Raw genomic sequence first — 26,412 nt, forward strand, 5'->3', positions numbered from 1 at the left:
AATGACCTCGACGGGGACAGGAAGCCGACGATTCCCCGATTCCCCGTAAAAGATTCCCCCCCCCCCAATTATTTCAATCTAGTACTATTTTCTTCGCGTTGGTCCTGACAGGAAAATATAAATTGCGTCTCTGGTAGCGGAGATAAGCGAGGTGGTGAGTGTGGTCCCCGGGGTCGTGAAGCTCTTCCCACAGTCCCCGTGCAGGTGCTGCAAGGGTTGACCTACAGCTCCTGGTCACCTGCTTAGCTAAACGTGCCTCTGTAACCCTTTCCACCACCGCCCACGGGATGGGTATGGGGTGCACAATAAAGGAAGGGTATTGCTCTTAACCATCAATCAATCGTCTGGTGTCATGAACCCTCGAGTCTTTTGGCCTTTGAAATATTTACATTTTAATCCGTGCATGGAGAAGTGTTACAGTTTTGGCCCAAGTTCAGAGCAGCGCCACTCATGCTGTGAGTGGACACACTACCGCCATAGCAGCATGTACAACACTCCCCAATAGGAAGAAAACCCGCTGGGTTGTTCACCCTGTCACTTGTACACACACACAGCTGGGACTTAACTGTCACGTTAAAACTGTCAAACGAGGGCTCAACATCTTACAACCCTCCTAGTTTATGGTATATTGCGAGCGTGAAGTGGGGGGTGGGGTGGGGGGGACAACATCTATATTGGATAAAAATTTCTTTCCTACTTCATGTAATTTGAGATTTGCTATGTTGGTGGACACATTTGTGGTGTTTCATTGGCTCGTCCGGACATTGTTGTAGTTTGTCCAGACGCGTCAATACTACTACTAATAATAATAATAATAATAATTTATTATTATCATTATTAACTGCACTAGGGGTGTGAGGTGACGCGAACCAGCGACCCGAGCACTGGCAGCCCTGTACTCCATCCCAGCGCGGCCTCTCAGCCCTGGTAGATTTTGTTCATTTATATATATCACGTTATAGTGTGATTACTGTGTTAATAATGACAATTACCATATTGATTTGATGTTGCGGGTTGAGGCCTTACTCACCAACCAACAAGTATCTACTTTTGTGTTCAACATAAGTCAGCAGTAAAGTAGGTTCTCACTGTATATACAGCGAGGCAAGTTGCTCCTCTCTGTTTATTATTTATTTATATACAATAAGGTGTAATGGTATATTAAGAGTAGAGGCGACGTCGGCGGCACATTCTTGCCACGCCACTAACACGCAGAGCTTTATTATTATTGTACCACATTATTTTACCATTACATTGAATTGTTTAAATCGACCCACACCACCACTCCCCCACCCCCCCCCACACCATCACCACTACTCCCCACACTATCACACCCATCACTCCCACACTATCACACCCATCACTCCCCACACTATCACCTCCCCCACCACTCTCCACCCCCCACACTATCACCATCACTAGTCCCCCACTCCCCACCGCTGGCTCTGAGAGGTCCTTTATTGCCTCTCTTGAATAAATATTTGACTTTTGTACAACTGTATTCCATTGTATTTGGCCTAGTTACTTCAGGTACAAATTATGATGGTTAACGTATTTACATGTATTATCTGTGTGTTGGTTTATGTATTCACATATATCATCATCTTCTCGTGTATCATTATTTGTAATTTTTCCACTTGTATTTAATAAAAAATAAAAGATGTTTGAAGGTAAAAGATCTCTCTCTCTGCTTATTTAGAACACAGCTCTGGACTAAAAAAGTACTAATTATCTTAGGGGTCGTCAGTGCAGGGCTGAGCAGTTTCTTAATTGCTTGTGGTGTTAAATGCTCCACTTAAGAGGGGGAAACTAGTAATATGTGTAGTGGTGTGGAGGAGAGCAGTGTGGACCCGGGTGTTAGTGTAGAGAGCAGTGTAGCGAGGCTGGCGGAGACAAGTGTGTAATACCTGGTCTCTGTTTCAGGAGTGAGGTCCCAACAGCGCGCGCGGGCCCTTATATTTGCGTCCACATCCACGTTGGAAGGCTGCTTGAGTGAGGAGAGGGCAGGTGTATGACGCCAAACAGCTGTGTGAATCAACACAGGTGTGTGAAGCGGGTGGGGGTCGCGATGAGTGGCCAGGCGCCCCGCCATGGCAGCGCCACAACAACACACACTCACTAGCGTCACCTCGCCCTCCACTCTCGCCCTCGGCAGCTCCCCAGCGTCCGCCGAGGCTTATGGTAGCGGCCGGATCAGCGGTGTTAATATCCGTAGCTTCATAACGCCCACTGCCTCCGCCCACCACCCGCAGCCCCGCCCATTCTCGCGTCGCCTCCGCCCTTGTTCTCTCTGTGGCCCAGCTGCTCTCAGACCTCACTTCTCCCTCCCGCCCACTCCCACTCAAGGGGGGCTAGAGCAACCGGTGGTTCTCTTGCACCGTCTGGAGGACGGCTTACCCCAGGGGGATGTGAACAGTCTCCGAGCCTACGGCACCATCCGTCTCCTGCCCGTCCACGCCCCGTCACAACCCAGCAATGTCGCCTCACACTTCAGAAGCGATCATGACAGAAGTAATGAAGGGCAGGTGAGGCCTGCCATGGCGCACACTGCAGAGGTCGGCGACGGAGGTCAAGATGAGGACAGCAGTAGCAGCAGCAGCAGCAGCAGCGACTACACCAGGTGGAGCTACAGCAACGGTGGTGACGACATCCACCAGCCCAGTGTAGTGAATAGTGACCACAGTGTGAGTGTAACCGCTCGAGACAGCAAGTCAGTGTTGAATGGCGGAACAACACTCAAAGGTGTCGTTCGACTGCTGCAAGACGAACGAAAAACTAAGAGTGACCTCGAGCACTCGACTGGCAAACGATCTACCAGTGGGAGAGACCAGGGCCTGAGCAGCCATGTTGATCAGATCAGAGAAACCTCCGTCCCTCACTCCTCATCTCCCTCACCCTCTTCCGTCCCTCATTCCTCATCTCCCTCACCCTCCTCCGTCCCTCACTCTTCACCTCCCTCACCCTCCTCCTTCCCTCACTCCTCACACCTACACGGTCCATTCACCGTCACGGCTCCCTCACAGTCTTCCCCACCAGCACCCATACAACATTTCCCCTTTGACACGCACTCCTCCCAAACAACCTCGGAGCCCACCCCAACAACCACACAACCGTCACTGACAGTCTTACTGCCCTCTCCGACAACCACACAACCCTCCCAGTCTACCACATCAGGTATGCCTTCCCCGGCAACCACACCACCCTTACCGACAACCACACCACCCTTACCGACAACCACACCACCCTTACCGACAACCACACCACCCTTACCGACAACCACACCACCCTTACCGACAACCACACCACCCTTACCGACAACCACACCACCCTTACCGACAACCACACCACCCTTACCGACAACCACACCACCCTTGCCGACAGCACCACCACCATTACCGACAACACCACCACCTTTACCGACAACACCACCACCTTTACCGACAACACCACCACCTTTACCGACCACTCTAGAACCGTCATCGACAACCACACCACTTTCACCGACAACTACACCACCTTCCCCGACCACTCAACAACCTGCCCTAACAGATGCAATGTTACCAAATGCAAGACTCACATCTGTCTCTCAGTCACATCCCCAGACCTCCCCACCGTGTCTCCCAGCCTTCTCACCTACTGTGTCGCCTCCCTCCCCACCTCCTTCCTCTCCACCAGGCTCGGAACATGAAATGTTACATAAAACTTCACCAGTCTCTGAATTGTTGCCGCCTTCCTCTCCATACTCACCAAGAACTATATCATCCTCCTCCTCTGCATCTCCCGCTTCATTGCCTTCTCGTGCTGACTCACCTCCTTCGCCTTCGCCTGAGTCTCTGCCTGCCTCGCCTGTTCCCTTTGGTTTATCCCAAGACGAGGCTCATCAGTGTTCTCCAGAGCCTGCCTCAACTGTCCCCTCTGGTCTGTCTCAAGACGAAGAACAATACTCCTTGCAGCCTGCGTCCCCCATCACCACTTCCGATCTGTCACAGGATGAGCTCCCACATCTGATTACCAAATTTGCTGAACCCTCAACAGATGAAGTCGAAGACTTGCCCAACTCTCAGGTGGAGGCGTTGAAAGAGGGACAAACAGAAGATTGTCAAACCAAACCATTAGTGGGCACTGAAGTCGAATCTTTGATAGGCAGTGAAGTGAAATATTCAGATGACACTCTTGTTCAACTTTCAATGGATGCTAACATTAATTCCCAAATAGATACTCAGGTTGGACTGCCAATGGACGCTCAAATGAACCCATCAAGTGTTAATTGGGTCAAATCATCAGTGGCCATTGAAAAAGGGGCACTATTGGAAGGTGAGGCTCAAATGGAGTCATTTAGAGGAACTCAGGGTGAAGTGTTAGACGCTCAGCATGACGATGGAGAGACTGTGGCGGGTGGTGAGGCATGCGATGGGGAACTTGAATGTCAGACAAAGGAGTTAGTGCACGAACTAATGAATTATTGTGAGCAAACTGACTCTAACAAGGGACCAATGAAGTTAAAGTTCAGGTTAAGACATAAGACTGACAGTCAAGTACCTCTTGTTGCTGAGAAAAAGGAGTGCAATAAAGAAAATGGTATTCCAAAGATAGTGTTAACTCTAACAGGGTCTGGGCCTAAGAAGGAATATTCTTGCTCAAATAGGTTAAGAAGTGAGGACCAAAGCTTTTCGGATGTAAACATTACTAACAAAAAGCACAAGTCAAAGAAAGATAAAAAGCAAAAACTACGAGATAAGGAAAAAATAAGAAAAGTTCCCAAAGGAAATAAGCACAAACGACACCTTGAACTGTTTGGAGAAGACAGCACTGACTCCTGTGATGATAGTAACAAGTGCAATGGGGTCAATGAGGAAGACGAGGAACTTCCAGTAACGACAGATAAAGAAGACAAGAGTCTTCAACTTCCTGTGGCTTTCCCCACACTGGGCGAGTCTCCTGAGCGTAGTGATGGCGAGCTCCCACCCTTCCCTGCTGCAAGGGAGTCCTATACCTTCAGTGTCAAAGTCGAGAAAGTTTGTGAACAAATTAAATACAGCTCCACTAATGAATCATTGGATGACTGTCTCTCCGATTCTTTGCCAGATCTAGAACCTCTCCCTTCTCTTGAAGACACAGAAGTCCCCAAGAATGGAAACAAGAAGGCACCATTTCTGAAGAACATTAAAACCTGTGCGAGTACGATAAAGGCAAAGCTTAGAAAAAAGAGACCCCGAAAAAAATCACTACCACGAGATTCAACTGAAGAGGAGTTCCCCAGTGTTGCCTCTCAAAATGCTTTACTAGAAGAGGACACTATTCCTGCTATACATACCACGTCAAGCAGTCCTTCGAGTTTGCTCAAAATTATTAAGAAATCGAGCAAACAGACGGGGAATGATCCATGTATGAGCAATCTAGGTTCTGCCTTAAGAAACCGAAAGGATAGGCAGGTGAAGAGCACAGAGTTGGATCAGGATTCAGATTCAGATGCTTGTCTGAGGGTTAGTTTCGGCTTTGATGGTCCAGTTCCAGTTCCTACAGGCAATATGCCAGGTTTAGAACCAATCACTGACAATATGGACAACTCAGATACTCAGAAGTTAAGCGAAAGTGATCTTGATACAGAGTCTTTTCTAACTGATAAACCATCGTGTGATTTAGATAAACTTCCAAAAGATAAAGCTTGTTCCATTATGGCCACTGATAAACATGGTCAAGAAGGAAAATACTCTGAAGTAACTACAGAAAGGACAGTAAACTCGGTTGATCTTCTTGTTGAACAGAGGGCAGAACGTCTTGTGAAGGAATATAATGAACGACAGAAGCAAGTTCTATCAAGTAAATCCAAATTACACCCATCATATCCTCACGTTAAGGATTTGTCACCGAAAATTAAGGATGTAAAAAATGACCAAGCGCAACCAATATCATCAGCTCACAAGACAGAAGAATTTGGTGATAAACTGCATCATTCATCACAACAACAACACAAGTCATCGAGTAGTTCAGAAACGAGGGAACACGCAGAGTTGGTCGATGCTAGTCAATCACATAGTTCACCTCATGAAGACGTTTTTGAAGATGGTGATACTAGTCAGGAACCCAGTGCAAATACCTTGGATTATGGTGCCAGTACAGATCCAAACACTGAAAGTTCAGAGAATGTTGGTGTGGATCTTTGTGAGAGGCCCGGAGAGCAGAGAAAGAGTGCTTGCGGTGAGGAACTGACACCTTTGCAGCGTCAGACAACTTCAGCTATAGTCTCTTCTCCATTCGATGAATGTACCGACTCACTCACCATCGAAGAGCATCCTGGCAGCTTGGAGAACTCGGAAAGATCTCTAAGACCTCATGAATTGGTAAACAGTTTTAAAAGTTTGGAATCTGAAGATGACAACCAGTATTATCGACCCAAGAAAATGCGTAAAAGAAGTGATTCAAAATCGTCCCAGGTCTCTTCAAGTGAGAGAGACTCTGTAGATCCTTCACTTGACCCCCAAGATTCGGAAAAATACTGTATTGTTGCCTCGGAAGCCGAGAATCACCAAGCATATGAAACATTCCTCATCAGTGAAAACCAAGATGGTGACAAAAGTACCTTAGATTCTGACACTGCTGCGCTGGTCCACTCGGAAGCACTTTCGACAGACACTTGTGAGGTAGACGTTAGAGGTTCCAAAGATAGATTGGAGACATTTGAGGTGAAAATGGACACACAGGAAAGCGTGCATGATGGTGTGCCAGAGATGGACAGTCTGTCGAAATCCTTTGCTTCCACTCCTCAGAACCTTGAAGGTGAGAAAGGACAGAAGAGGAGGAAGATGCAAGCAAAGGCATTCTGGAAACAGAACCCTAAGGTTGAGTTACAAGATGATTCAAGTGACGGGTCTCTTTCTCTGCTTCTTGACGGAAAGGAGGAGGGAATCTCAGATAAACATGACAGCACATCAAGAGAAGACAGTTTATCTTCCAAAGAAGATTGTCAAAAGCAAGATGCACTCAACAAAGAAGACAAGGAGAAAAAGAAGAAAACGAAAAGGGAGAAGAGGAAGAATGGCTCAGGTAAGCTGTCAGTTAATCTTTAATTACACTTTAAACTCTAAGGTGCCCAAACCACAGCAAAAGCTGAAACCTACATATAGCTGCATGATACCAGTTTTGCATAATATTTATTCAATAATCTCATCGCCCACTTTCAGGTTGTATGCAGCTCAATCTTTACACAAGATATTAATGAAGTCCTTACATACAGACTCAGGGGTATATGGCGCACATTCGCTTACAATGTGTGGGCAGAATACATTCACAAGCAGAGCCGCAGTTTGAAGTTCAATCACATATTGACCAGACTACACACTAGAAAGTGAATGGACGATGACGTTTCGGTCCGTCCTGGACCATTCTCAAGTCTATGAGAATCGAATCGATCATCGACTTGAGAATGGTCCAGGACGGACCGAAACGTCGTCATCCATTCCCTTTCTAGTGTGTGGTCTGGTCAACATACTTCAGCCACGTTATTGTGACTCATCGCCTTCAATCACATACTTTTTCTGCTTGAACTTACCAATCACTTGCTTGCTGAATGAATTATTATGTTCACATTAATTCTGTTTGGTGATGTTTGTCTCTTAGCTTCAGTGTTGCTTACTCTCATTTGTGGCTGAATACTTGAGTGATAAAGTTGACAATGGTTTGCCCTACTTGTATTTCATGTGATTATATTCATGTACAATTGATAAATGCTTTTTTGTATTTATATCATGATGTTATTTTCAGATTCGGACAGTGATTCACGTAGCGAAGGTATAGACATACTCACAGATCTTTAGTATAGCGCTTCTTATTGTTTTAGCTAATACGTCTTGTAGGCACATTGTAGATACAGTTGTTTAATGGGTAGCTGGGCATGACGGATGTCGTGTGGTATTTGGTATCTATGTGAGGGTTACCAGACTAGTGTAGCATGTGTTTGGTGTTGTCAGGAGCTTATAGTATTACTATGGTCAGTGTGAGAAAAGCATAAATTATGTGTGTGTGTGTGTGTGTGTTTGTGTTTGTGTGTTTGTTTGTTTGTTGAGTGTTGAGTGTAGCCAAAATCTTGTTGTACAGTACTTTCGTTTTTGGTGTAGAACTAACCCCCAAATACAGGATCTGCAGTAAACCTTTGACATATATCGGCTTAAACATAGACTCAGTTGCACACTGCTCCCTTTCCAACGTAGAGAACTAAAAGTTTTAAGCAACAGATGAGCATTCAGTGGTAATCATTACAAGGTCATTATATACTGTAATACGTTAGTGATTTAAATGAAGCTCGATAGGAAATTCGGTGAGATTCAGTAATGAAACTGGGCAAATGATTAAACAGGCCTAGTCCAGTAACTAAACAGGATTCAAAATGAAACAAGACTGAGTTGTTACTAAAAAATTATTTATTGAATTTCACATGAAAAAATTAAAAAAAAAAGAACACAGGTGGTAAATAGTCAGTACTCAGTTACCTGTAGCATACCTGGAGAGGGTTTCAGGAGATCTTCTGCTCCCAAAGCCCTGGCCCCAGTTGGTAATTAAATGATACAGTACTTGTAGATACAGTACTTGTATCGTACTTAAAAGGTACGGTAGCAGTAATTAATCACTGCTCAATTAGGAATTAAAATGTAAGATGGAATAAACGATTGTGTAAGGCGATAACATCCGAGGTCCCACCTTGCCCATGCAGCATCTCAATGTTCTCGTAATTTTGAGGCCTGAGTTCACATCTCTGATGAATGGTGGAAGTATTGGCAATTAAACTGTACTGGTTCCATATTGTTTTCTGAAGCAAATCTGCATGCTCTGTCAAGCTTAGGACTTCAAACTATCACACTTCCTTCAAGAGGACTTACTTTAGTATCTATAAATGAACGAAACGCATGATGCACTGCTTGACGTGCACTAATAAGATGTACCACTTGATGTGCACTAGTATGATGCACTACCTGATGTGCACTAGTATGATGCACTACCTGATGTGCACTAGTATGATGCACTGCTTGATGTGCACTAGTACTGTATGATACACTGTTTGATGTGCACTAGTAACCTGCTTAATACCTGCTTGATGGGGTTCTGGGAGTTCTTCTACTCCCCAAGCCCGGCCCGAGGTCAGGCTTGACTTGTAAAGAGTTTGGTCCACCAGGCTGTTGCTTGGAGCGGCCCACAGGTCCACATACCCACCACAGCCTAGTTGGTCCAGCACGCTTTTTAGAAAACAGTCTAGATTTCTCTTGAAGATGTCTGATGAAGATGTCCAGTAAGATGCACTACTTGATGTGCTCTAGTATGATACACTGCTTGATGTGTACTAGTATGATGTACTGCTTGATGTGCACTAGTATGATGTACCGCTTGATGTTAACTAGTATGATGTATTGTTCATTAGTATCATGCACCACTTGATGTGCATTAGTATGGAATGTATGATGTGCATTAGTATGCAATGTATGATGTGCATTAGTATGATACACTGCTTGATGTGCATTAATATGGTACACTGCTTGATGTGCATTAGTTTGCAATTTTTAACCAGCTGTAGTTTGTTTTGGGATTCTACCTTGCTGGGTGCCTGACCTGGTAGATACTAGACACAGACTGCTTCCAACTACATGGGGGTGTCTATAAGCCATTGCTCCTCGTGCCTCTCTGAGGAGGGCCAGGTTCTGGCTCGTGGTCCCCGTTAGGCCTAGAACTCCATCGACTGACTGTTGCTACAGTCTAATACTGCACAGTATATACACATCAGCCCATTATAGCTCCAGGGAGCTGAAGGGGCTCTCCACAGAAAATTTCCCCAAAACACACAGAAGGATCCAAACCCTTAACGACCCTTAAAAGTTGAGACTGGCCAAGTTATAATAGATGATAAAAGGGCAGCAAATGCTCTGAATGAATAATTTACATCACTGTTCACTCTAGAGAGATTAAACAACATCTCATTACCACACAATTGTTTGAAGTAGATGAAGAGAAATTTACGGATATATCCATAATGTGCGACACACAGGAAGCGCATTGACAAACTAAAAGACTCAAAAGCCCCAGGAGTGGACAGAATTCAATCCAGTCATAAAAAAACTGGCAAATGAACTATGCCTATCACTAAAGCTCCTTTTCCAAGTATCTGGACCAAGAAGCAGTTCTCCTAGAAGGCAGAAAGAGTTCAGCTGAAAACTACTGTCTGATCAGCTTGTCATCACACATCTGCAAGCTTATGGAGAAAATTATTTACCATCTCGCAGTGAACAATCAAGTAAAGTCAATGCAACATGGGTTTGTTAAAAATAGATCCTGCTATATATGCTCACATTTTCTGATTGATTTACCGTTTTGTTGATCATGCAATTTGCCCACTTAAAGAATAGAAAAGTGTATAAACTGTGTAAATTATTGTACATTATTTGGCACGGTATTATTGCAGAATTTAAATGTACAGGAATTATTTGATTATTATTTGGAATTATACACTGTGGAAATTTAAATTATTATTTAGAATTGTACACTAGAAATTTTTAAATATCGAAAAAGCACATTGAAAAAAAGTTTTCTTTATTAAATTAAAAATAACATTTTCTGCATACTGTACTTAGATCAATGTTTTCCTAATTGTCGTTACACACACACACACACACACATATATATAAACTCCAAAAGTTTAATATATATATATAAACTTTATGTATATACATAAACTCCAAAAGGAGGGGAAAAAGAGAGGAGAAAATATGGAGAAAGGGGGAGAAGGAAGTTGGAGGAAGGAAAAAAGGGAGGGGGAGTTAGAGGAGTAATGGGGAGAAGGGAAGATGGAGGGGGAGGAAAGAAGGTAGAGAGGGTAAAGAGAGGAGAGGAGGAGGGTGCGAATGGTAAGGGGAGAGAGGCAGAGGGAAAGGGGAAAAGGGAGGGGTAGAATGGAAAGAGTGGAATAGGGTGAAGAAAGGGGATTAGGAAGATTTGGTTGAGAGGGGGGAGGGGGACAGGGCACTGCTGGTTGTAAGGCCAGTGCCTTACATCTAGTATACGTATATACATACAAGAAGGTACAATGGGTTGTGAAAGTACACATGTTGAGGATTAAGTGATACATTCTGGCAAAGCCACGAACATGCAGAGTGTTTGGGGCAAGTCCTATAGCAATTACAGAATTTGCAATTATTTAAAATTACAATATAACATAGTCTTTAATAAAAAATAAATGTAGTAACAGATATCATGACAAAATTTGAATTTGCACAATTTCTATATTAATATAAAGATCATAATTAGAAATTATATTGAAGTACAGCAGTAGTTGTATTTCTTGAGAGTAAAATACTAGGTGAACTAATAGTACAAGGTGAGATACTATGATAGGGAAATTAGGTCTTCATTATTCTACTCTTAATATAGAGAATAGATATTTTTTTTAACTTTTGGAAAAAAAAAGAGTTCCATATAATATATATATATATATATATATATATATATATATGTCGTACCTAGTAGCCAGAACTCACTTTTTGGCCTACTATTCAAGGCCCGATTTGCCTAATAAGCCAAGTTTTCCTGAATTAATATATTTTTTCTAATTTTTTTCTTATGAAATGATAAAGCTACCCATTTCATTATGTATGAGGTCAATTTTTTTTTATTGGAGTTAAAATTAACGTAGATATATGACCGAACCTAACCAACCCTACCTAACCTAACCTAACCTATCTTTATAGGTTAGGTTTGGTTAGGTAGCCGAAAAAGTTAGGTTAGGTTAGGTTAGGTAGGTTAGGTAGTCGAAAAACAATTAATTCATGAAAACTTGGCTTATTAGGCAAATCGGGCCTTGAATAGTAGGCCAAAAAGTGAGTTCTGGCTACTAGGTACGACATATATATATATATATATATATATATATATATATATATATATATATATATATATATATATATATATATATATATATATATATATATATATATATATATATATATATATATATATATATATATATATATATATATATATATATATATATATATATATATATATATATATATATATATATATATATATATATATATATATATATATATATATATATATATATATATATATATATATATATATATATATATATATATATATATATATATATATATATTTATATATATATATATATATATATATATATATATATATATTTATATATATATATATATATATATATATATATATATATATTTATATATATATTTATATTTATTTATTTATACAGTATTGGGTTCCTCATATTTGCATGGCCTGTTTACATAAATTTAGTTGTACGACTCTAGGAATATAAAATAAATATTAATTTCTGGTAGATTTTATTACATCCATCTAGGAAGAGTTTCAAAACAGGATTAAAATTGAGAAATAAGACTTTGTAAGTGTAAATAGCACAAGATAATGTGTTGAGTGAATGTTTGTTTAGCATATTCAGGGATGTGAACAGAGGAGCTGTGTATTGTCTGAAGACAGAATGTTATCGTTCTGATATCTATTTGTGCTGGGTAATGATTGGCTTGTAGAAGAGCTTTCATTGGATGTGATCTTGCTCGTCGTGACCTCGTGTGCTGTGGACTGACCCATGGATGTGACTTTCCAACAGGTAACGTGAAAAAGTCGTGGGCACTGCAGGAGGCGCAGCTCCAGCGGGAGGTGCTTCATGAGGAGGAGAGGGGACGCCGCCTCGCACAGGAGATAAAAGGCTTCAACTGGCTGGAGCAAAAAATCAAGAACGGCTCACTGCTCTCTTCTGGCTCCACCCCCTCCACACCTTCAACGCCCTCAACACCCTCAACGCCTTCAACACCCTATACGCCCTCAACACCTTCCACGCCTAGTCTGGCCACTAAGACCCCAAGTACTTCATCGCTGTCTTCAGAACCTCAGACTCCTTCATCCATAACCCCATTTACTTTCCACGCAAGGAAGGAGGAGGGGGACACAAAAAAAAACTTGTGAGTACATTCATTATGTGGTGAATAGGTTTGTTTCTCTTTCTCAGATGTATTATCTCTTATAGAAAAGGTCCCGGTAGTACAGTTGGGTTCATTCTGTACTGTTCTGAGGATTCCAGGTTTGAATCCTGGGAGGGACAGAAATGATTTGGCACATGTCCTTTCGTCTAATGCCGTTGTTCACCTAGCAGTGAGTAGGTACTCAAGAGTTAGTCAGCTTGTTGTGAGGTTGCATCCTGGGCGGGGTCAGTAATTCGGCCCTGCGTGAGGGGGGGGGGGGGGGGAACTCGATGGAAGCAAACGTGTATGAATATACTCTGGCTTCCTGTCCCCCGACATAATGAATTATTAGTATTATATAAAACTATAAGAATGAGGAATGACTCGGAGTTCAATTTAGCTCATTTATTATGCACCCCATACCCATCCTGTGAGAGGTAGTGGAAAAGGTATTGGCACATAATATAAGCTCAGGATTTAACCCCAAAATGTGTTGATCTAAGCATATTATAACATTGTTTACCTACTTACATAGTTTAACATAAACAGTTATTCACAGTTAATGAGGCTAAAGTAACCACTGACTCAAAAGAGGACCCTAACATAATGAGTGAGAGTTTGTTAACATAATATAAACATCGTACTCACCCTGTGGGTGAGTGGCAGAAAGGTTTGTCACATGTTGGATAAGACAGAAAATGGGTTGTTTGTTTCTACTTTAATTTGAGCAATTAGGCATTTCCATCATTTATGACTGTTGACAAGGACTTGGTTTGTTTTTAATATTATTTCAATTAATGTGTGAAATCCCTTTCCAAGTGTGTCTCCTTTCACGCGTTTTCCCTTTCCACGCCTGTCCCCTTATTTACTAGTCTGGACTCTCTCACTAGCGGCACACTATGTCAGTTGTGATGGGTACATGGGGGGGGGGGGGGAAATTTACGCAAGCTGGTTGGCTGCGGCCCAATTTGTTTAATACAAATGCTGGAACAAATAATAACTCGGTTATATATCCCCTAACTCGGTTACTGTAATTAGTTATGTGCCGAGGTAGTTAGCACGTGCCTCAAGATAATTTGTTAAATGTGCCAAGGTAATGGGTACGGCTGTGTCGTGTTAATTATTTTGTGATTTATTAATTAGGTAACTAAGCAGTTGAGATTGGTACCTGCTCAGTGATGATTGGTAGCATGAGTGTCCTTAGTAGTTAGAAATATAGCAATTGAAATTTGCTCTATGGTAATTGGTAATTGGGCTATGTTAATTAGCAACTGTGTCTTGGAAGTTTCTTGTGTCTTGCATTTCCAATGTGATGATTAATTGCTCTATGATAATTGGTAACAGAAGTGTGGTAACAGGTATCTGCTTTGTGGTAATTGGTACCTATGAAATGGGAAATTATTATAACACCAGATTCATATGTGTTTTGTGTGACTAGTGATGGGGGAAGGGTGGATTGGCCTGAAGGTGACTTTTGAACAGCCCAGACCTGAAGGTGACCTTTGAACAGTCCTGATCGACTGAAATAGGAACTAAAATTGGTAATCACAGAGAAGAGCAGCCATGCCACAATAATTGGTAATCGAGAACCTGCGAAGCTTTGGGAAATCCCGAGTTATTCAGGGCCGGGGATGTTGATAGTGTGTGTTGAGCTACGGAGAGTGAGGGAGAGGCAGGTATGTGGCTGCTGCTACTTAACACTCGGCACCAGGTATGTAGCAGTGAGGAGAGGGACTGTCAGGTGGAGAGGGGTGGGGGGCTGTGGCTGGTGCTACTTAACACCCAGTACTAGGTATGTAGTGGCAAGGGAAGAGGGCTGTGGCTGTGAGGAGGGGGAGCTGTGAGGTAGGGTAGGGCAACAGCTGCTGCTGTTTCACATCCAGCACCAAGTATGTAGCTGTGAGGTTGGGACTGTGTTGATGATGGGACTGTGAGATGGGGAAGTGGTGCTGTGGCTGAAGCACAGCACCACAGCCCACCTCTCCATTGTACACCCAGCACCAGGTATGTGGGTATGAGGTGGGGGCAGTGAGGAGGGGGCTGTGATGGGACTGAGATGGAGGAGGCTGTGGCTGCTGCTGCTGCTTCATGCCCAGCACCAGGTATGTGACTGTGAGGTAGTCTATGAGGCAGGGTGGGTTATGAGGTAGGGGTTGTGGCTGTAGTGTATGGGGAGGGTTGTGGCTATAAGGTGTGAGGTATTGGGGTTGTGGTTGAGGTGGAGGGGTTGTGGTTGAGGTGGAGGGGTTGTGGTTGAGGTGGAGGAGTTGTGGTTGAGGTGGAGGGGTTGTGGTTGTGGTGGAGGGGCTATGGTTGTGAGATGGGGGTTTGGTGGCTGAGGTGAAGGGTAGGGGCTGTTGGTGTGAGGGGCAGAAGGCTGTGGGTGTGAGGTGGCTGTGGAAATGGGTAGGAAAGGGGAAGGTCACAGGAGGCAACAATGGTCTCGATGATAGGATATCTGATCTCGGTTTCAACTTCCGGTGATAGGCTCGTCCTTCCGGTGGCCTTCTGTAGGGTCACATAATGAGACCACAGAAGGGGGAGATGGGGGACCACAGGATGAGAGGGGGGGTTATAGGATGTTGGGGGTCACAGGATGCTGGACTAAGGGATTGTGGATCATTGGAAGAAGTTATCTGATGGGACATAGGAGGTGATGGTAAAAAGAAATGTTGGAGGCCTGGTCAATGACCGGGGCATGAAGCCCCGAAAACACCTCAAGGTAAGGAGAGTCATTGGATGGAGAGGCACAACTGTGAATGGGTATATGGTTAGGTTCAGGAGGGGGACAGACAGAATCATGGTGTTGGGCTTTCAGGTTATTCAATTCCACCACAAGAGGTATTGAGCAACCAGCTAGTATATTGTACTTTAGTCATGATTATAGCATAGTTAAGAACTCTGTTTAAATAAAATGAGAAGTGGGGACATCTTGCTATTTCATATTATATAATGGTATGGTCGTGTTACATGATGGAATGATCACATTATGTGATGGTATCGAGCAGAGTTCTTTAAATGTTTTGGCTATGACCCAGTTTAATTTCATGCAATAACTTCACAACCCACTGGCATATATAATATATAAATGCATAGTTCTAGCATCCTTACCTTACAAAAACAGGAACCTAATATGATATACAATATTCTTACCTGTATGTTATATACTGTACATATATACATACTACAAGCATTCATAGAATGTTCACATGTGCATCTTAGTTAAGTCTGTCTGAATTCTAACTTGTAAGATAACACAAAACATGTGAAAGGAATGGAAGGGAACTACCAGGAAAAAGCGGTAAACCATTACGATTATGCGTATAGCACTTAGTTAGGGGTCATATAGTTAGCACTTGGAAGGGGTCAGGATAAGGATTTGGGATGGAACGTGGGAGGGGAGGAGGAATGGTGCCAACTACTTGGACGGTTGGGGATTGAACGCTGACCTGCATGAAGTGAGACCGTCACTTTACCGCCCAACCCAAGTGGTTGGGCTGGATATGTGAAAATGTGAACTCTATATAAAATGCAGCAAGCAAAGTAGAGGAGAAATGTGTAATTAGCCCTTTCCTGTTATGTTTTGAGGCCTGTTTGTCATTTATCATGGTCCAGTCTGGCTTGCCAGAATAAAAGGCCACACCCAAATCGGCAGTAGGGTTAATCCAGCTTCTCTCCTTGAACTTGAGCTTTGTTAGAGTTGAAAAGCCAGTCTAGCACACGTAAGCGGTCATAAAAGGTAGTAAGAGCAAGACACATTCTTCACTTAAGTTGAGACATTCCTTGAATACACTGATCATAAACGATGACAGTGAGGATGTCTTGTGCCTGAATCTTAATGAATTATCACTTGAGACAGGTTAACTCTTCTGCCTGACGAGGTGTTAAGTTTAACCCAACAACAGAATCTTGGATTTCAAATGCTAATAGGTCTTTCATTCAATGTTTTACTTTCAAATATATCATCATCTCTTCATGAATATACTGTTCAAAGCTCACTGTTCATGAAGCCATGGAGGCTCATCCAGAAATTGGCATTTCATGTGCAGATGAGGACTCACAATAACGTGGCCAAAATGTTGACCAAACCACACACTAGAAAGTGAAGGGACAATGACGTTTCGGTCCATCCTGGACCATTCTCAAGTTGATTGTAACTTGAGAATGGTCCAGGACGGACCAAAACGTCATCGTCCCTTCACTTTCTAGTGTGTGATTTGGTCAACAAATTGGAATTTCATTACATTCAATGCTGTTTTTTAATAGTTTCCTATTTTCTTGGCCAATAAACCTGTTAGGCTTCTTGAAATCTCACCTCCCCCCCCCCTCCTAGGCAAGTATTTCTTAAACTTTACTGCACCTCTTTGGGTTTCAAATTTTCTGTTCTTATACAAATTTATGATGTTTACACATACGATAAAACAGAGTACAGAAGTTATCACATGCCCAGGTAAAGAAGCAACCTGTAAAGTGAACATAAAATACTTTTCCATTACTCAGATTTGTTTGTTCAGACTATTCACATTTATAAATTTCTGTATTTCAGGCTGAGTGGAAGTAGTGGAAGCACTGGTTTCAGGAGACATTTGCAGACAGCTGTACCCCCACTCACTCCATCATCGAGAGTGACAGCTTTGCCAAAACGTCGCCTTTCACCAACAAATCTACCTCCAGCAACATTTTCCACCACTACAGCTGCTTACACTTCTGCAAATGTTAACAGTATGACTGTTCAGGGTACTTTAAATACCAATGTGCCAACGTTTTATGGGTCTACACAGGGGAAATCTGAAACTGTGTTTAATAAATCCAGTGGTGCAGGGGACTCGACAGATTCCAATAGAGCAACTCTATACAGTAGCACTACCTGTAACAAGGCAACACTTTATAGTGTTGATAGTGATAGTTTAGAAGCATTTTATGACAGTGTTAATACTGGTAACTATTATGGAAGTGCAAACAGCAATAATGTCAGAATTAATAATGATGCCATCACAACTACATCCAGCTACAATGGTAAGAAAACCTCGGCATCCGTCCAGCCAGCCATGCAATCATTATCAAGTGCAAGTTCTAATCCGTCCGTCATCACGACAACAGCAACTGCAGTGACAACAGCTGGAGAGTGGCCACAACAAAATATCAGACATTTTGGATCACCACAATACAACAGCTCAAACTCTAGCTCATTTGTAGCCACAGGTCAGTAGTAGAAAACAAAGTACAGCTGGTTTTCTCAAATAATATTTTTGTTGCCTGTACTCAAATACTGTAATAACAAAATATGGTACACATAGTACAAAAATCTATATTTATAAAAGATAATGTCTGTCCAAGGATGGAGGCCAGACACTTGGAGTTAGTCTCGTCAAACTTTGCAGGGTGACTGGTCCTTATCAGAGGATGGCCATGGGCAGGGGAGGGGGGGTGAGCCTCTAACACCCCCCCCCCCTCCTTTACAGTGATGAGTGAAAAGTGAAGAGTAAAAAAGGCAGTGAAAGGTTGGGAAGGTGAAGGGTGGTGAGGGGAGGAAATGTGGTAAAGGATAAAGGATAGGGAAAATAGTGAAGAGTGTGGAAGGTGGGGGAAGGCAGTGGAGTGGTGGTGGTGAAGAGTAATGGTGAGTGGGGAAGATCGTGAAGAGTAGGGAAAGTGGCAGAGGAAAGGTGTTATGGTATGTGTTTAAGATAGTTACAGTACTGTATTTACTATATGTTCCTGCAGGACCGAGCTGTCATCTCTTGGACCACACATTTCTATCAGTTGTACCGACTTTCAAACTATTTTCCTATATCGTATCTACTATGTATATTTCTTTCTCTCACACATCCTCAGGACAGCAACAAAGCCAGGACTCAAGTTCATGTTGAGTCCTGGCTTTGTTGCTGTGGACTCTTCCCTTTCACAGTATACACTCAAATGCTTTAATCTTTCTAACAAACGTGACCTAACATAAGCTTACCCTTCCATTTATCTTTTTCTCTTTCCTTTTCTTTCTATCGTCTCTTTTTTTTCTGTTCATTGTCTTCTCTTACATTCCCTTGCTATCCTCTTCTTATTCCTATTACTATCTCCTTCTCATTCAGTGGTTATAATAGGAGCTGCCTCGAATGGGCCAATAGGCCCTCTGCAGTTCTTATTCCTACTACTATCCCCTCTACTACATCTTACTTTGCTCCTCACCTCTCTTGCCTATTTATTGCCTGCATCTACTTCCTCATCACAATCGACTTGAGAATGGTCCAGGACGAACCGAAATGTTGTCGTCCCTTCACCTTCTAGTGTGTGGTCTGGTCAACATACTTTAACCACGTTATTGTGACTCATCGCCTGCACATTGAATGGTTCCCAACTGTAAACCACTGTAGAAGAATAACTCCTCGAAGCTTCGAAACTGGGCAGCCAGGGGTCACCCCACTGGCTATCCCAGTACTAATACCACTCCACCATCAATTCCCTATAAGTTATGGACAGTAATTACCTAAGCGTAGTTACAGGATGAGAGCTATGCTCGTGGGTCCGTCTTCCCAGTACTTTTTGTCACATGACATGAAACTTCTCACTTAACTTGTCCCAACTTTCTAGCACTTAGTTTGCAAAAGAAAACATTTTAATATTTTTTTAGCAGCTTTGTTTCCTTAGCTAGAGTCTGTGACCTCTTGTTCTTGAAGATGCAGGTTTCAATAATTCTTTATCAATTTTATAATAATAATATAATATATTATATTATATATATATATATATATAATTATAATGTATATTATAATATAATTCTCAACAACAATCTGTTGTTGAGAAAGGCTCCAACCTGCCGAAATGTTCAACTCCCTTTCCCTTTCTCTGTGGGTTTTCCGCACACACACAGAATAAATAAATAAAAATAAATAAATAAAATATATAATATATACTGTATATGTACGTATGTTTGTCTCTATAAATACTTTCACCTGGATTATAGGTGCCTTGAACTGCAGACCAAAAATAAGCAGTACTATGCACTCCAGCTTTTAGCCATTTATTATTCTTAAGTTAAAATTTTCTATTCCATAACTGAAGAATCATGGGAAAAGTGTGTTCTTTTACATTCAGTACTTTAATACATATATGAATAGATAATTGAATATATTTATATCTTTTTACTTTCCTCAGATGCAGTGCAGCAGTCTTGTGCAACCAGCATCTGTTCACAAACTGCAAGTTCGACTACATCTGCTGCTTCCCAACGGTTCTCACACAAGCATACTCTTCTCCGTCGTGCTTTCCGTGAAATGTTAAAGAGCGATTCTGAATCATCACCAGAGCCGCCTCTAACAGATAAATGTGTCTTCAACTTTGATGTTGCTACCAGTTTACCAAGCATAACTGAAGGTGCATCAAGCTTTCAAGAGTCATTACCTGGATCCACTTCTCTTCCTGAGAGTTCAAAAAGCATGCCAGATACATCAGTACCCACAAAGAGCCTTAGATTCTCCGAGTCAACCACAAACATTGATAAAATATCTGAAAGTAGCATTTCACAAGTTAATAATAAAACTGACTCTATTAACCAGGAAAATAAATTGACAAATACTGCAGAAGGTACATTTAAAACTGAAGATTTAAAGATTTTCAACAAAACTGGAGACACAAAGACCAATAAAGTACAGATGATTCAAGAGTTATCTGAAACTGTAGAGAACAAAGTTTTGGAATCCATAACAGATGTTGGTGGCAGCTTTGATGTTAGATCTCTAAAACATGAAAGCAAATCTGAAAGTGAAATTCCAGGGAAAGACGAAGATAGAGAAATGCAATCAGCATTGTTGCTATCAGTCCTCTATAAAGAACTAATGAGAACACGGCAAGAAGTTGAAAAACTGAGAAAAGTACAAGAATTAATGCTCACAGAGAAAGGAGAAAGAAAAGATGACAACACACAAGAAAATAGAAAGGAAGAAATTTGTGTATCAAGTGATGAAACAAAATCTGAGAAGAGAAAGTGTTCAGAAGAATCTAGTGACAATGAGACAGTAATGGAAAATAAAGAACTCGGTTTACAGCCAGAGCCCAAAAAATCAAAAATTACAATTCGAAGTGATCTCATATCATCAGGCCATAATACTGCAGAAACGATCCAAGCAACAGCAGCAAATACGTCAGTTCTTCCAGGGAATAGTCTTTCAAAAGCAAACACTAGTCCATTAGTATTTCCGACAACTGAAGTGCCACAGACCTGTCCTCAGTTGTCAGAGCAAAGTTCAGAATTATGTGTAATTAGCCTAGCAAGCTCATCACCACAGATAAATTATTTGTTATCAAGAACAAGCCCTGGAATGTCTAGAACTAGCCCAGGGTTAGCAAGAACCAGCACTGGAGTATTAAGAACTAGTCCTGGGCTGCCTAGGGCGAGTCCTGGGCTGCCTAGGGCGAGTCCTGGGCTGCCTAGGGCGAGTCCTGGGCTACCTAGGGCAAGTCCTGGGTTACCAAGAACTAGTCCTGGGCTGCCGATGGCTAGTCCTGGGCTACCGAGGGCTAGTCCTGGAGTGCCAATGGCTAGTCCTGGGCTGCAGAGGGCTAGTCCTGGAGTGCCAATGGCTAGTCCTGGGCTGCAGAGGGCTAGTCCTGGAGTGCCAATGGCTAGTCCTGGGCTGCAGAGGGCTAGTCCTGGAGTGCCAATGGCTAGTCCTGGGCTGCAGAGGGCTAGTCCTGGAGTGCCAATGGCTAGTCTTGGGCTGCAGAGGGCTAGTCCTGGAGTGCCAATGGCTAGTCCTGGGCTGCAGAGGGCTAGTCCTGGAATGCCAATGGCTAGTCCTGGGCTACCGAGGGCTAGTCCTGGAGTGCCAATGGCTAGTCCTGGGCTGCCGAGGACTAGTCCTGGGCTGCCGAGGGCAAGTCCTGGAGTGCCAGTGGTTAGTCCTGGGATGCCAATGCTTAGTCCTGGAGTGCCAAGAGGTAATCCTGGGGTGCCAATGGCTAGTCCTGGGATGCCAAGAGCAAGTCCTGGGGTGCCAATGGTTAGTCCTGGAATGTCGAGGTCTAGTCCTGGAGTGCCAATGGCTAGTCCTGGGGTGCCAAGAACTAGCCCTGGCCAACCAAGAATAAGTCCTGGTGCATCAAGATTAAGCCCTGGAACTCTAAGGACCAGTCCTGCAACATCACAGTCTAATGTGATGTTACTGCAGAATAGTCCAATAATGTCACAGAATTCTCACATAGTGTCACAGTCAAGTCATGCAATGCTTACATGCCCTACATATTCAGCGAGTGGGTCTCCTGCGCAAAATGCTAACATTGCTTTACAAAGAGTGTCCACTTTACAGCCTAATACTAGCCCAGGGTCAACTAGATCTATACCTGCAATAACTTGTGCAAGTGGTGTAATACCCATAACTAGCCCTAATACTTCAGTATTACAGACAAATCCTGCAGTATCTAGGACAAGCCCAGTAATATCAAAAGTAAACCCCATGCCAAGTATTATTCCAGTAAATAAATCGGATAAACAATTATCAGGAATGAGTCGTAACAAATTGCGTACTGTATTTGGTATTTCTAATTCTGAAGTAGAAGTAATGCCTGTATCAGTAGGAGGAAAGTTTCCTCTTTGTGAACCTCATCCACAGACTTACCTAAAGCTGGTTGATGATCATCAACAGCAACAAGAAGCTTCTCTTCTGTTAAGTGCTGTCAAGGGAATAAGACGAGATAGTGCATCAGCAGATGTCGAAGTTTTGTCCACACATGGACCTTCACATTTCCATCATTCAAGAGTTCCACATGAGGATCCCAAGAGACTCCTCCATTCTCAGTCATATGATGGAGAAATGAAACAAAATACTTACTCCACTTCTGACTTAACAGATTTATCATCAGTCCAAAAACAAACCTCAACAATGAAACCAGCACTTCTCAGAAGGCATTCAGACAACCTTGACATGCATCAAGCAAATTCTATGATGCATCACCTCATGTATCCCAGTGCACACACAAATCCTGCCATATCTATTCATTCTACAAGCTCCTCATCCACAGAACAACAAAAGAGTGCATCACACTATTCATTTGCTCAGCCACAATGTAGTCCAACACAGTACCCCACACCTGTTCAATCTATGAGAAGAAACAGTGAAAGCAGCTGTACAGAAAGATCTAGGGACTATCAGCAGGCTGTTGCAATGAATATGCAGCAACACCACTATCCACAGCATGTGAATCCTACTGCACCTATAATGAGAAGTCTTGGACCAGATAAAGCCACTATCTTTCCCATACCTGCACCCATGTCTACAGTTATTCGCCCTTATAAGCCGCCCACACCACCACCGTCATCACGAAACATTTTGGAACAATATCAGAATGAGAATTTTTACCGATCAAACTTGCCATTTTTTGAGAGAATAAGAGAGAACATTCAGCAATCTTTTGATACCAGAATAGGCTCTTTAGACAGGGGAGGTCATGTAGGTCAGAAGAGACCACAGCCAGCAAGCCAAACTGTCGAAAAACCTCTACATCCACAAACCTTTGCACCTCGAGTACTTGTCCGTGAGTCCATTCCAGAAACACCAGCACATATGCCTCCTCCAAACTTTTCTTCCCCACATTACGCTAATGCTAACCAACACTTGTCAGGTGTTATGCCCAATCATCATGGTCACTATTCAAATAACATGCATTCAAATTCAGCTATTCACCACATGACTCAAGCTGGGCTACATCCAAATAATCAAGTTCCTTCGTCTGTTATTGCCAACGCCGCCACCACTCAACGCAACAAAAGCAGTAGTGGAAGTGGTACTGGGGAGAAGAGGCAATGTCTCAACTGCCCCCAGCCAGCTCGGTTTCTATGTTCAGGGTGCAAGAAAGCTTGGTACTGCTCAGAACAATGTCAGGTAAAATTTGATTTGATCTATCTTTTTTCTGCTTGTTATATTTTGTACACATTTTTTGTATTACACAGTAAGACGATGGAGAATATTTTGGTAAGGAAGAGCCAGTATGTTTTAAATAGTAGAATGTTTAATTAAGACAAGCACCTGCTATCAAGAAACATTTGTTCAATACCAAGATATGACTGCACAGTGTGTGGTGTTAGGGAAATGATGCCCAAGTACACCATTTGCTTCCATCTAGTTCCATTTTTTTTTTTAAGTGTGCCACCTATCTAATTTTGATGTCTGCTGCAAACTTTAGTATTATGAACTGAATATGCCAGACATATTTCACACACGATTATGATAAACTTTCAAAATTTTAAGAGATATCCATATAATTTTGTGTAAATTCTAAGTGCAATAATATATGTATAGGGATATGCATAGATGCATGACTTTTCTGTGTAGGCAGTGACTTTTGATTACCAAGTATTTTTTTTTTTTAATGATGCTCCAACTTACTTGACAGCTTTTACTCTCTCTGACTTTTAAACTGCTTCACTGAGGCTCTTTATCTTTTTATGTAAGAGCAGCAGTCAATATAGCAACTGATGGCAGTCAGCAAAACTACATAAATAGGTTAACTGGTAGTTGACCATAATATTCTCTTAACTGGACTGATTATTCTTGCCTGGTCCCCTAGCACCTGTAATGATCTGCAGGGACATTGTGAAAAGTCCCTGGCCAGATATCACAGATCATACCTTAGGCAGCAGCAAAATGAACTGTCTTGGAAAGTCTTGGAAAATTTTCTATAATAAATATGAAATATACTGCATGTCCCTATTTCTACAATCATAAAGAAAAAACCCAGTGTTGAATGTAATGAAATGCTATTTTCTGGGTGAGCCCCCAGAGGCTCCCTGCTGTTAAAGGGCTAATATGCGAATCATTAAACTAATGTCCCAGTCTATAGAGTTCAGTCTACCAAGAACCACGAGCCAGAACCTGGCTTCCTCAGAGAGGCGCAGGGAGCAATGTGACCCTGGAACGCCCCCCTCCCTGTGGTTGGGAATTTTCCTTATCTGCCATCGACTGGGTTTAGGCACCCAGAAAGGTAGGTATAACAAAACAGACCCCACATGGTAAGAAAATTGCAACCAAAAGCCGAACAGTCAGAACTCCCTCCAATCCCAAGGAAACAAGCAAACGACACTCTCTATTGCTGCATCGCTTGTCCGTGTAACCCCATCCCCCGGAAGGTGGAGGGGCTAACTGACTGCTATGGGAAGCCCGGGCTAGGTGTTGCTAACCAGTTAACACCCAAAGCTAACAAGGGGGCAACATCAAAACTCTGACACCCCTGCGACGTGTACAAACACGAGGGCCTAGCGGAGGGTCACCAATATATTATAAGTGGAACTATAGTCCCACCAGGCAAAGAAAACCCAAACAAAAGTACAATGTCCCCAGAGGAAACAGGAACCGGCTGCCACATAGGTAGGCAGGCTGCACAATACCTTTATGCCCCAGCCAGCACGATACTAATCCCTACCGAAGGCCAAACAAGTGCCATGAATTACCAGCTGGCCCTAAGGGCGGGGTAAGTGACGAGCAGCAAAAACTACTACGGAATTGGTTCCCGAACGCACCAAGGAAGAGAACCCTAACATACAAGGGTAGTAGTACTCACTGGGTGCTTAGGGAAGGATGCTCCTAAGTGCATGCAGCCCTGGTACTCTTGAGGACACCTGGCCACCACAGAGGACACCACAAAGGCAAATCACTGCTTGGAAAGCGAGGCCAGAGAAAGCATCCGCTATGGTTTGCATTAACTAACGAACTGGAGTGCTGGGTCGCCGGTGCAGGGGTGGGGGGTGGAGGGGACCTGGGAAGGGGCAGCATGGATGAGGGACGTGGCAATAGATCGTGACGTTTGCTTGTTTCCTTGGGATTGGAGGGAGTTCTGCCTCTCTGTTCGGCTTTTGGTTGCAATTTTCTTAACATGTGGGGTCTGTTTTGTTAAGCCTACCTTTCTGGGTGCATGACACCAGTCAATGGCAGATAAGAAAACCCCCCAACCATAAAGAGGTTTTCTCGTGGTCCCCAGTAGGCTGAACTCCATAGACTAATGCCTCTGTCTAATGATTTGCATATTAGCCAGATAGCTCCAGAGCACCAAAGGGGCTCCCCACAGAAAAACAGTACAGTATTACAAGTTCACTCATCAATGCAGTATTATCGTATACACTGTAAGTGGCTTCCCATTGGCAGGGACAGAAAGCCCGTTAGGCTCCTCTAGGTCGCCCGAGACCAATGACTGACCTTTGCCAGAATGCAACCTACAACAGTTGCCTAACTCTCAGGTGCCTATTTGCTGCTAGGTGAACAAAGGCATCAGGTGTAAGGAAAGGTGTCCAGAGACCTCTTCCTACATGGGAATCAGACCTGGGACCTGTCGACTGTGAGCCAACTACACTGACCACTGTGTTACAGGACACTCAAATAAAGAAGTTTTAATTCAAATTTACTACATTAAAGAAATATGTGAAGTCTAAATTCAT

The 26,412-nt window shown here is 42.8% G+C and overlaps 1 protein-coding gene across 6 annotated transcripts in view; it reads left to right on the plus strand.

Moving 5' to 3' along the window:
• LOC123754956 (mucin-2) overlaps positions 1 to 26,412 on the plus strand; it is a 126,604-nt gene that overhangs the window by 98,057 nt on the left and 2,135 nt on the right. For 5 of the 6 annotated variants that reach the window (XM_045737304.2, XM_045737307.2, XM_069332907.1 and 2 more), the window contains 5 exons: positions 1,924 to 7,044; positions 7,762 to 7,788; positions 12,644 to 12,995; positions 17,542 to 18,197; positions 20,145 to 23,866. In XM_045737304.2, the coding sequence (XP_045593260.1) occupies positions 2,091 to 7,044; positions 7,762 to 7,788; positions 12,644 to 12,995; positions 17,542 to 18,197; positions 20,145 to 23,866 (9,711 nt within the window). In that variant the 5' untranslated portion in view covers positions 1,924 to 2,090. The remainder of the gene's footprint in view (positions 1 to 1,923; positions 7,045 to 7,761; positions 7,789 to 12,643; positions 12,996 to 17,541; positions 18,198 to 20,144; positions 23,867 to 26,412) is intronic. The other variant, XM_045737308.2, reaches the window with a different exon arrangement.

This window comes from Procambarus clarkii, chromosome 28 (genome assembly GCF_040958095.1).
Source record: "Procambarus clarkii isolate CNS0578487 chromosome 28, FALCON_Pclarkii_2.0, whole genome shotgun sequence".
Classification (NCBI taxonomy): domain Eukaryota; kingdom Metazoa; phylum Arthropoda; class Malacostraca; order Decapoda; family Cambaridae; genus Procambarus; species Procambarus clarkii.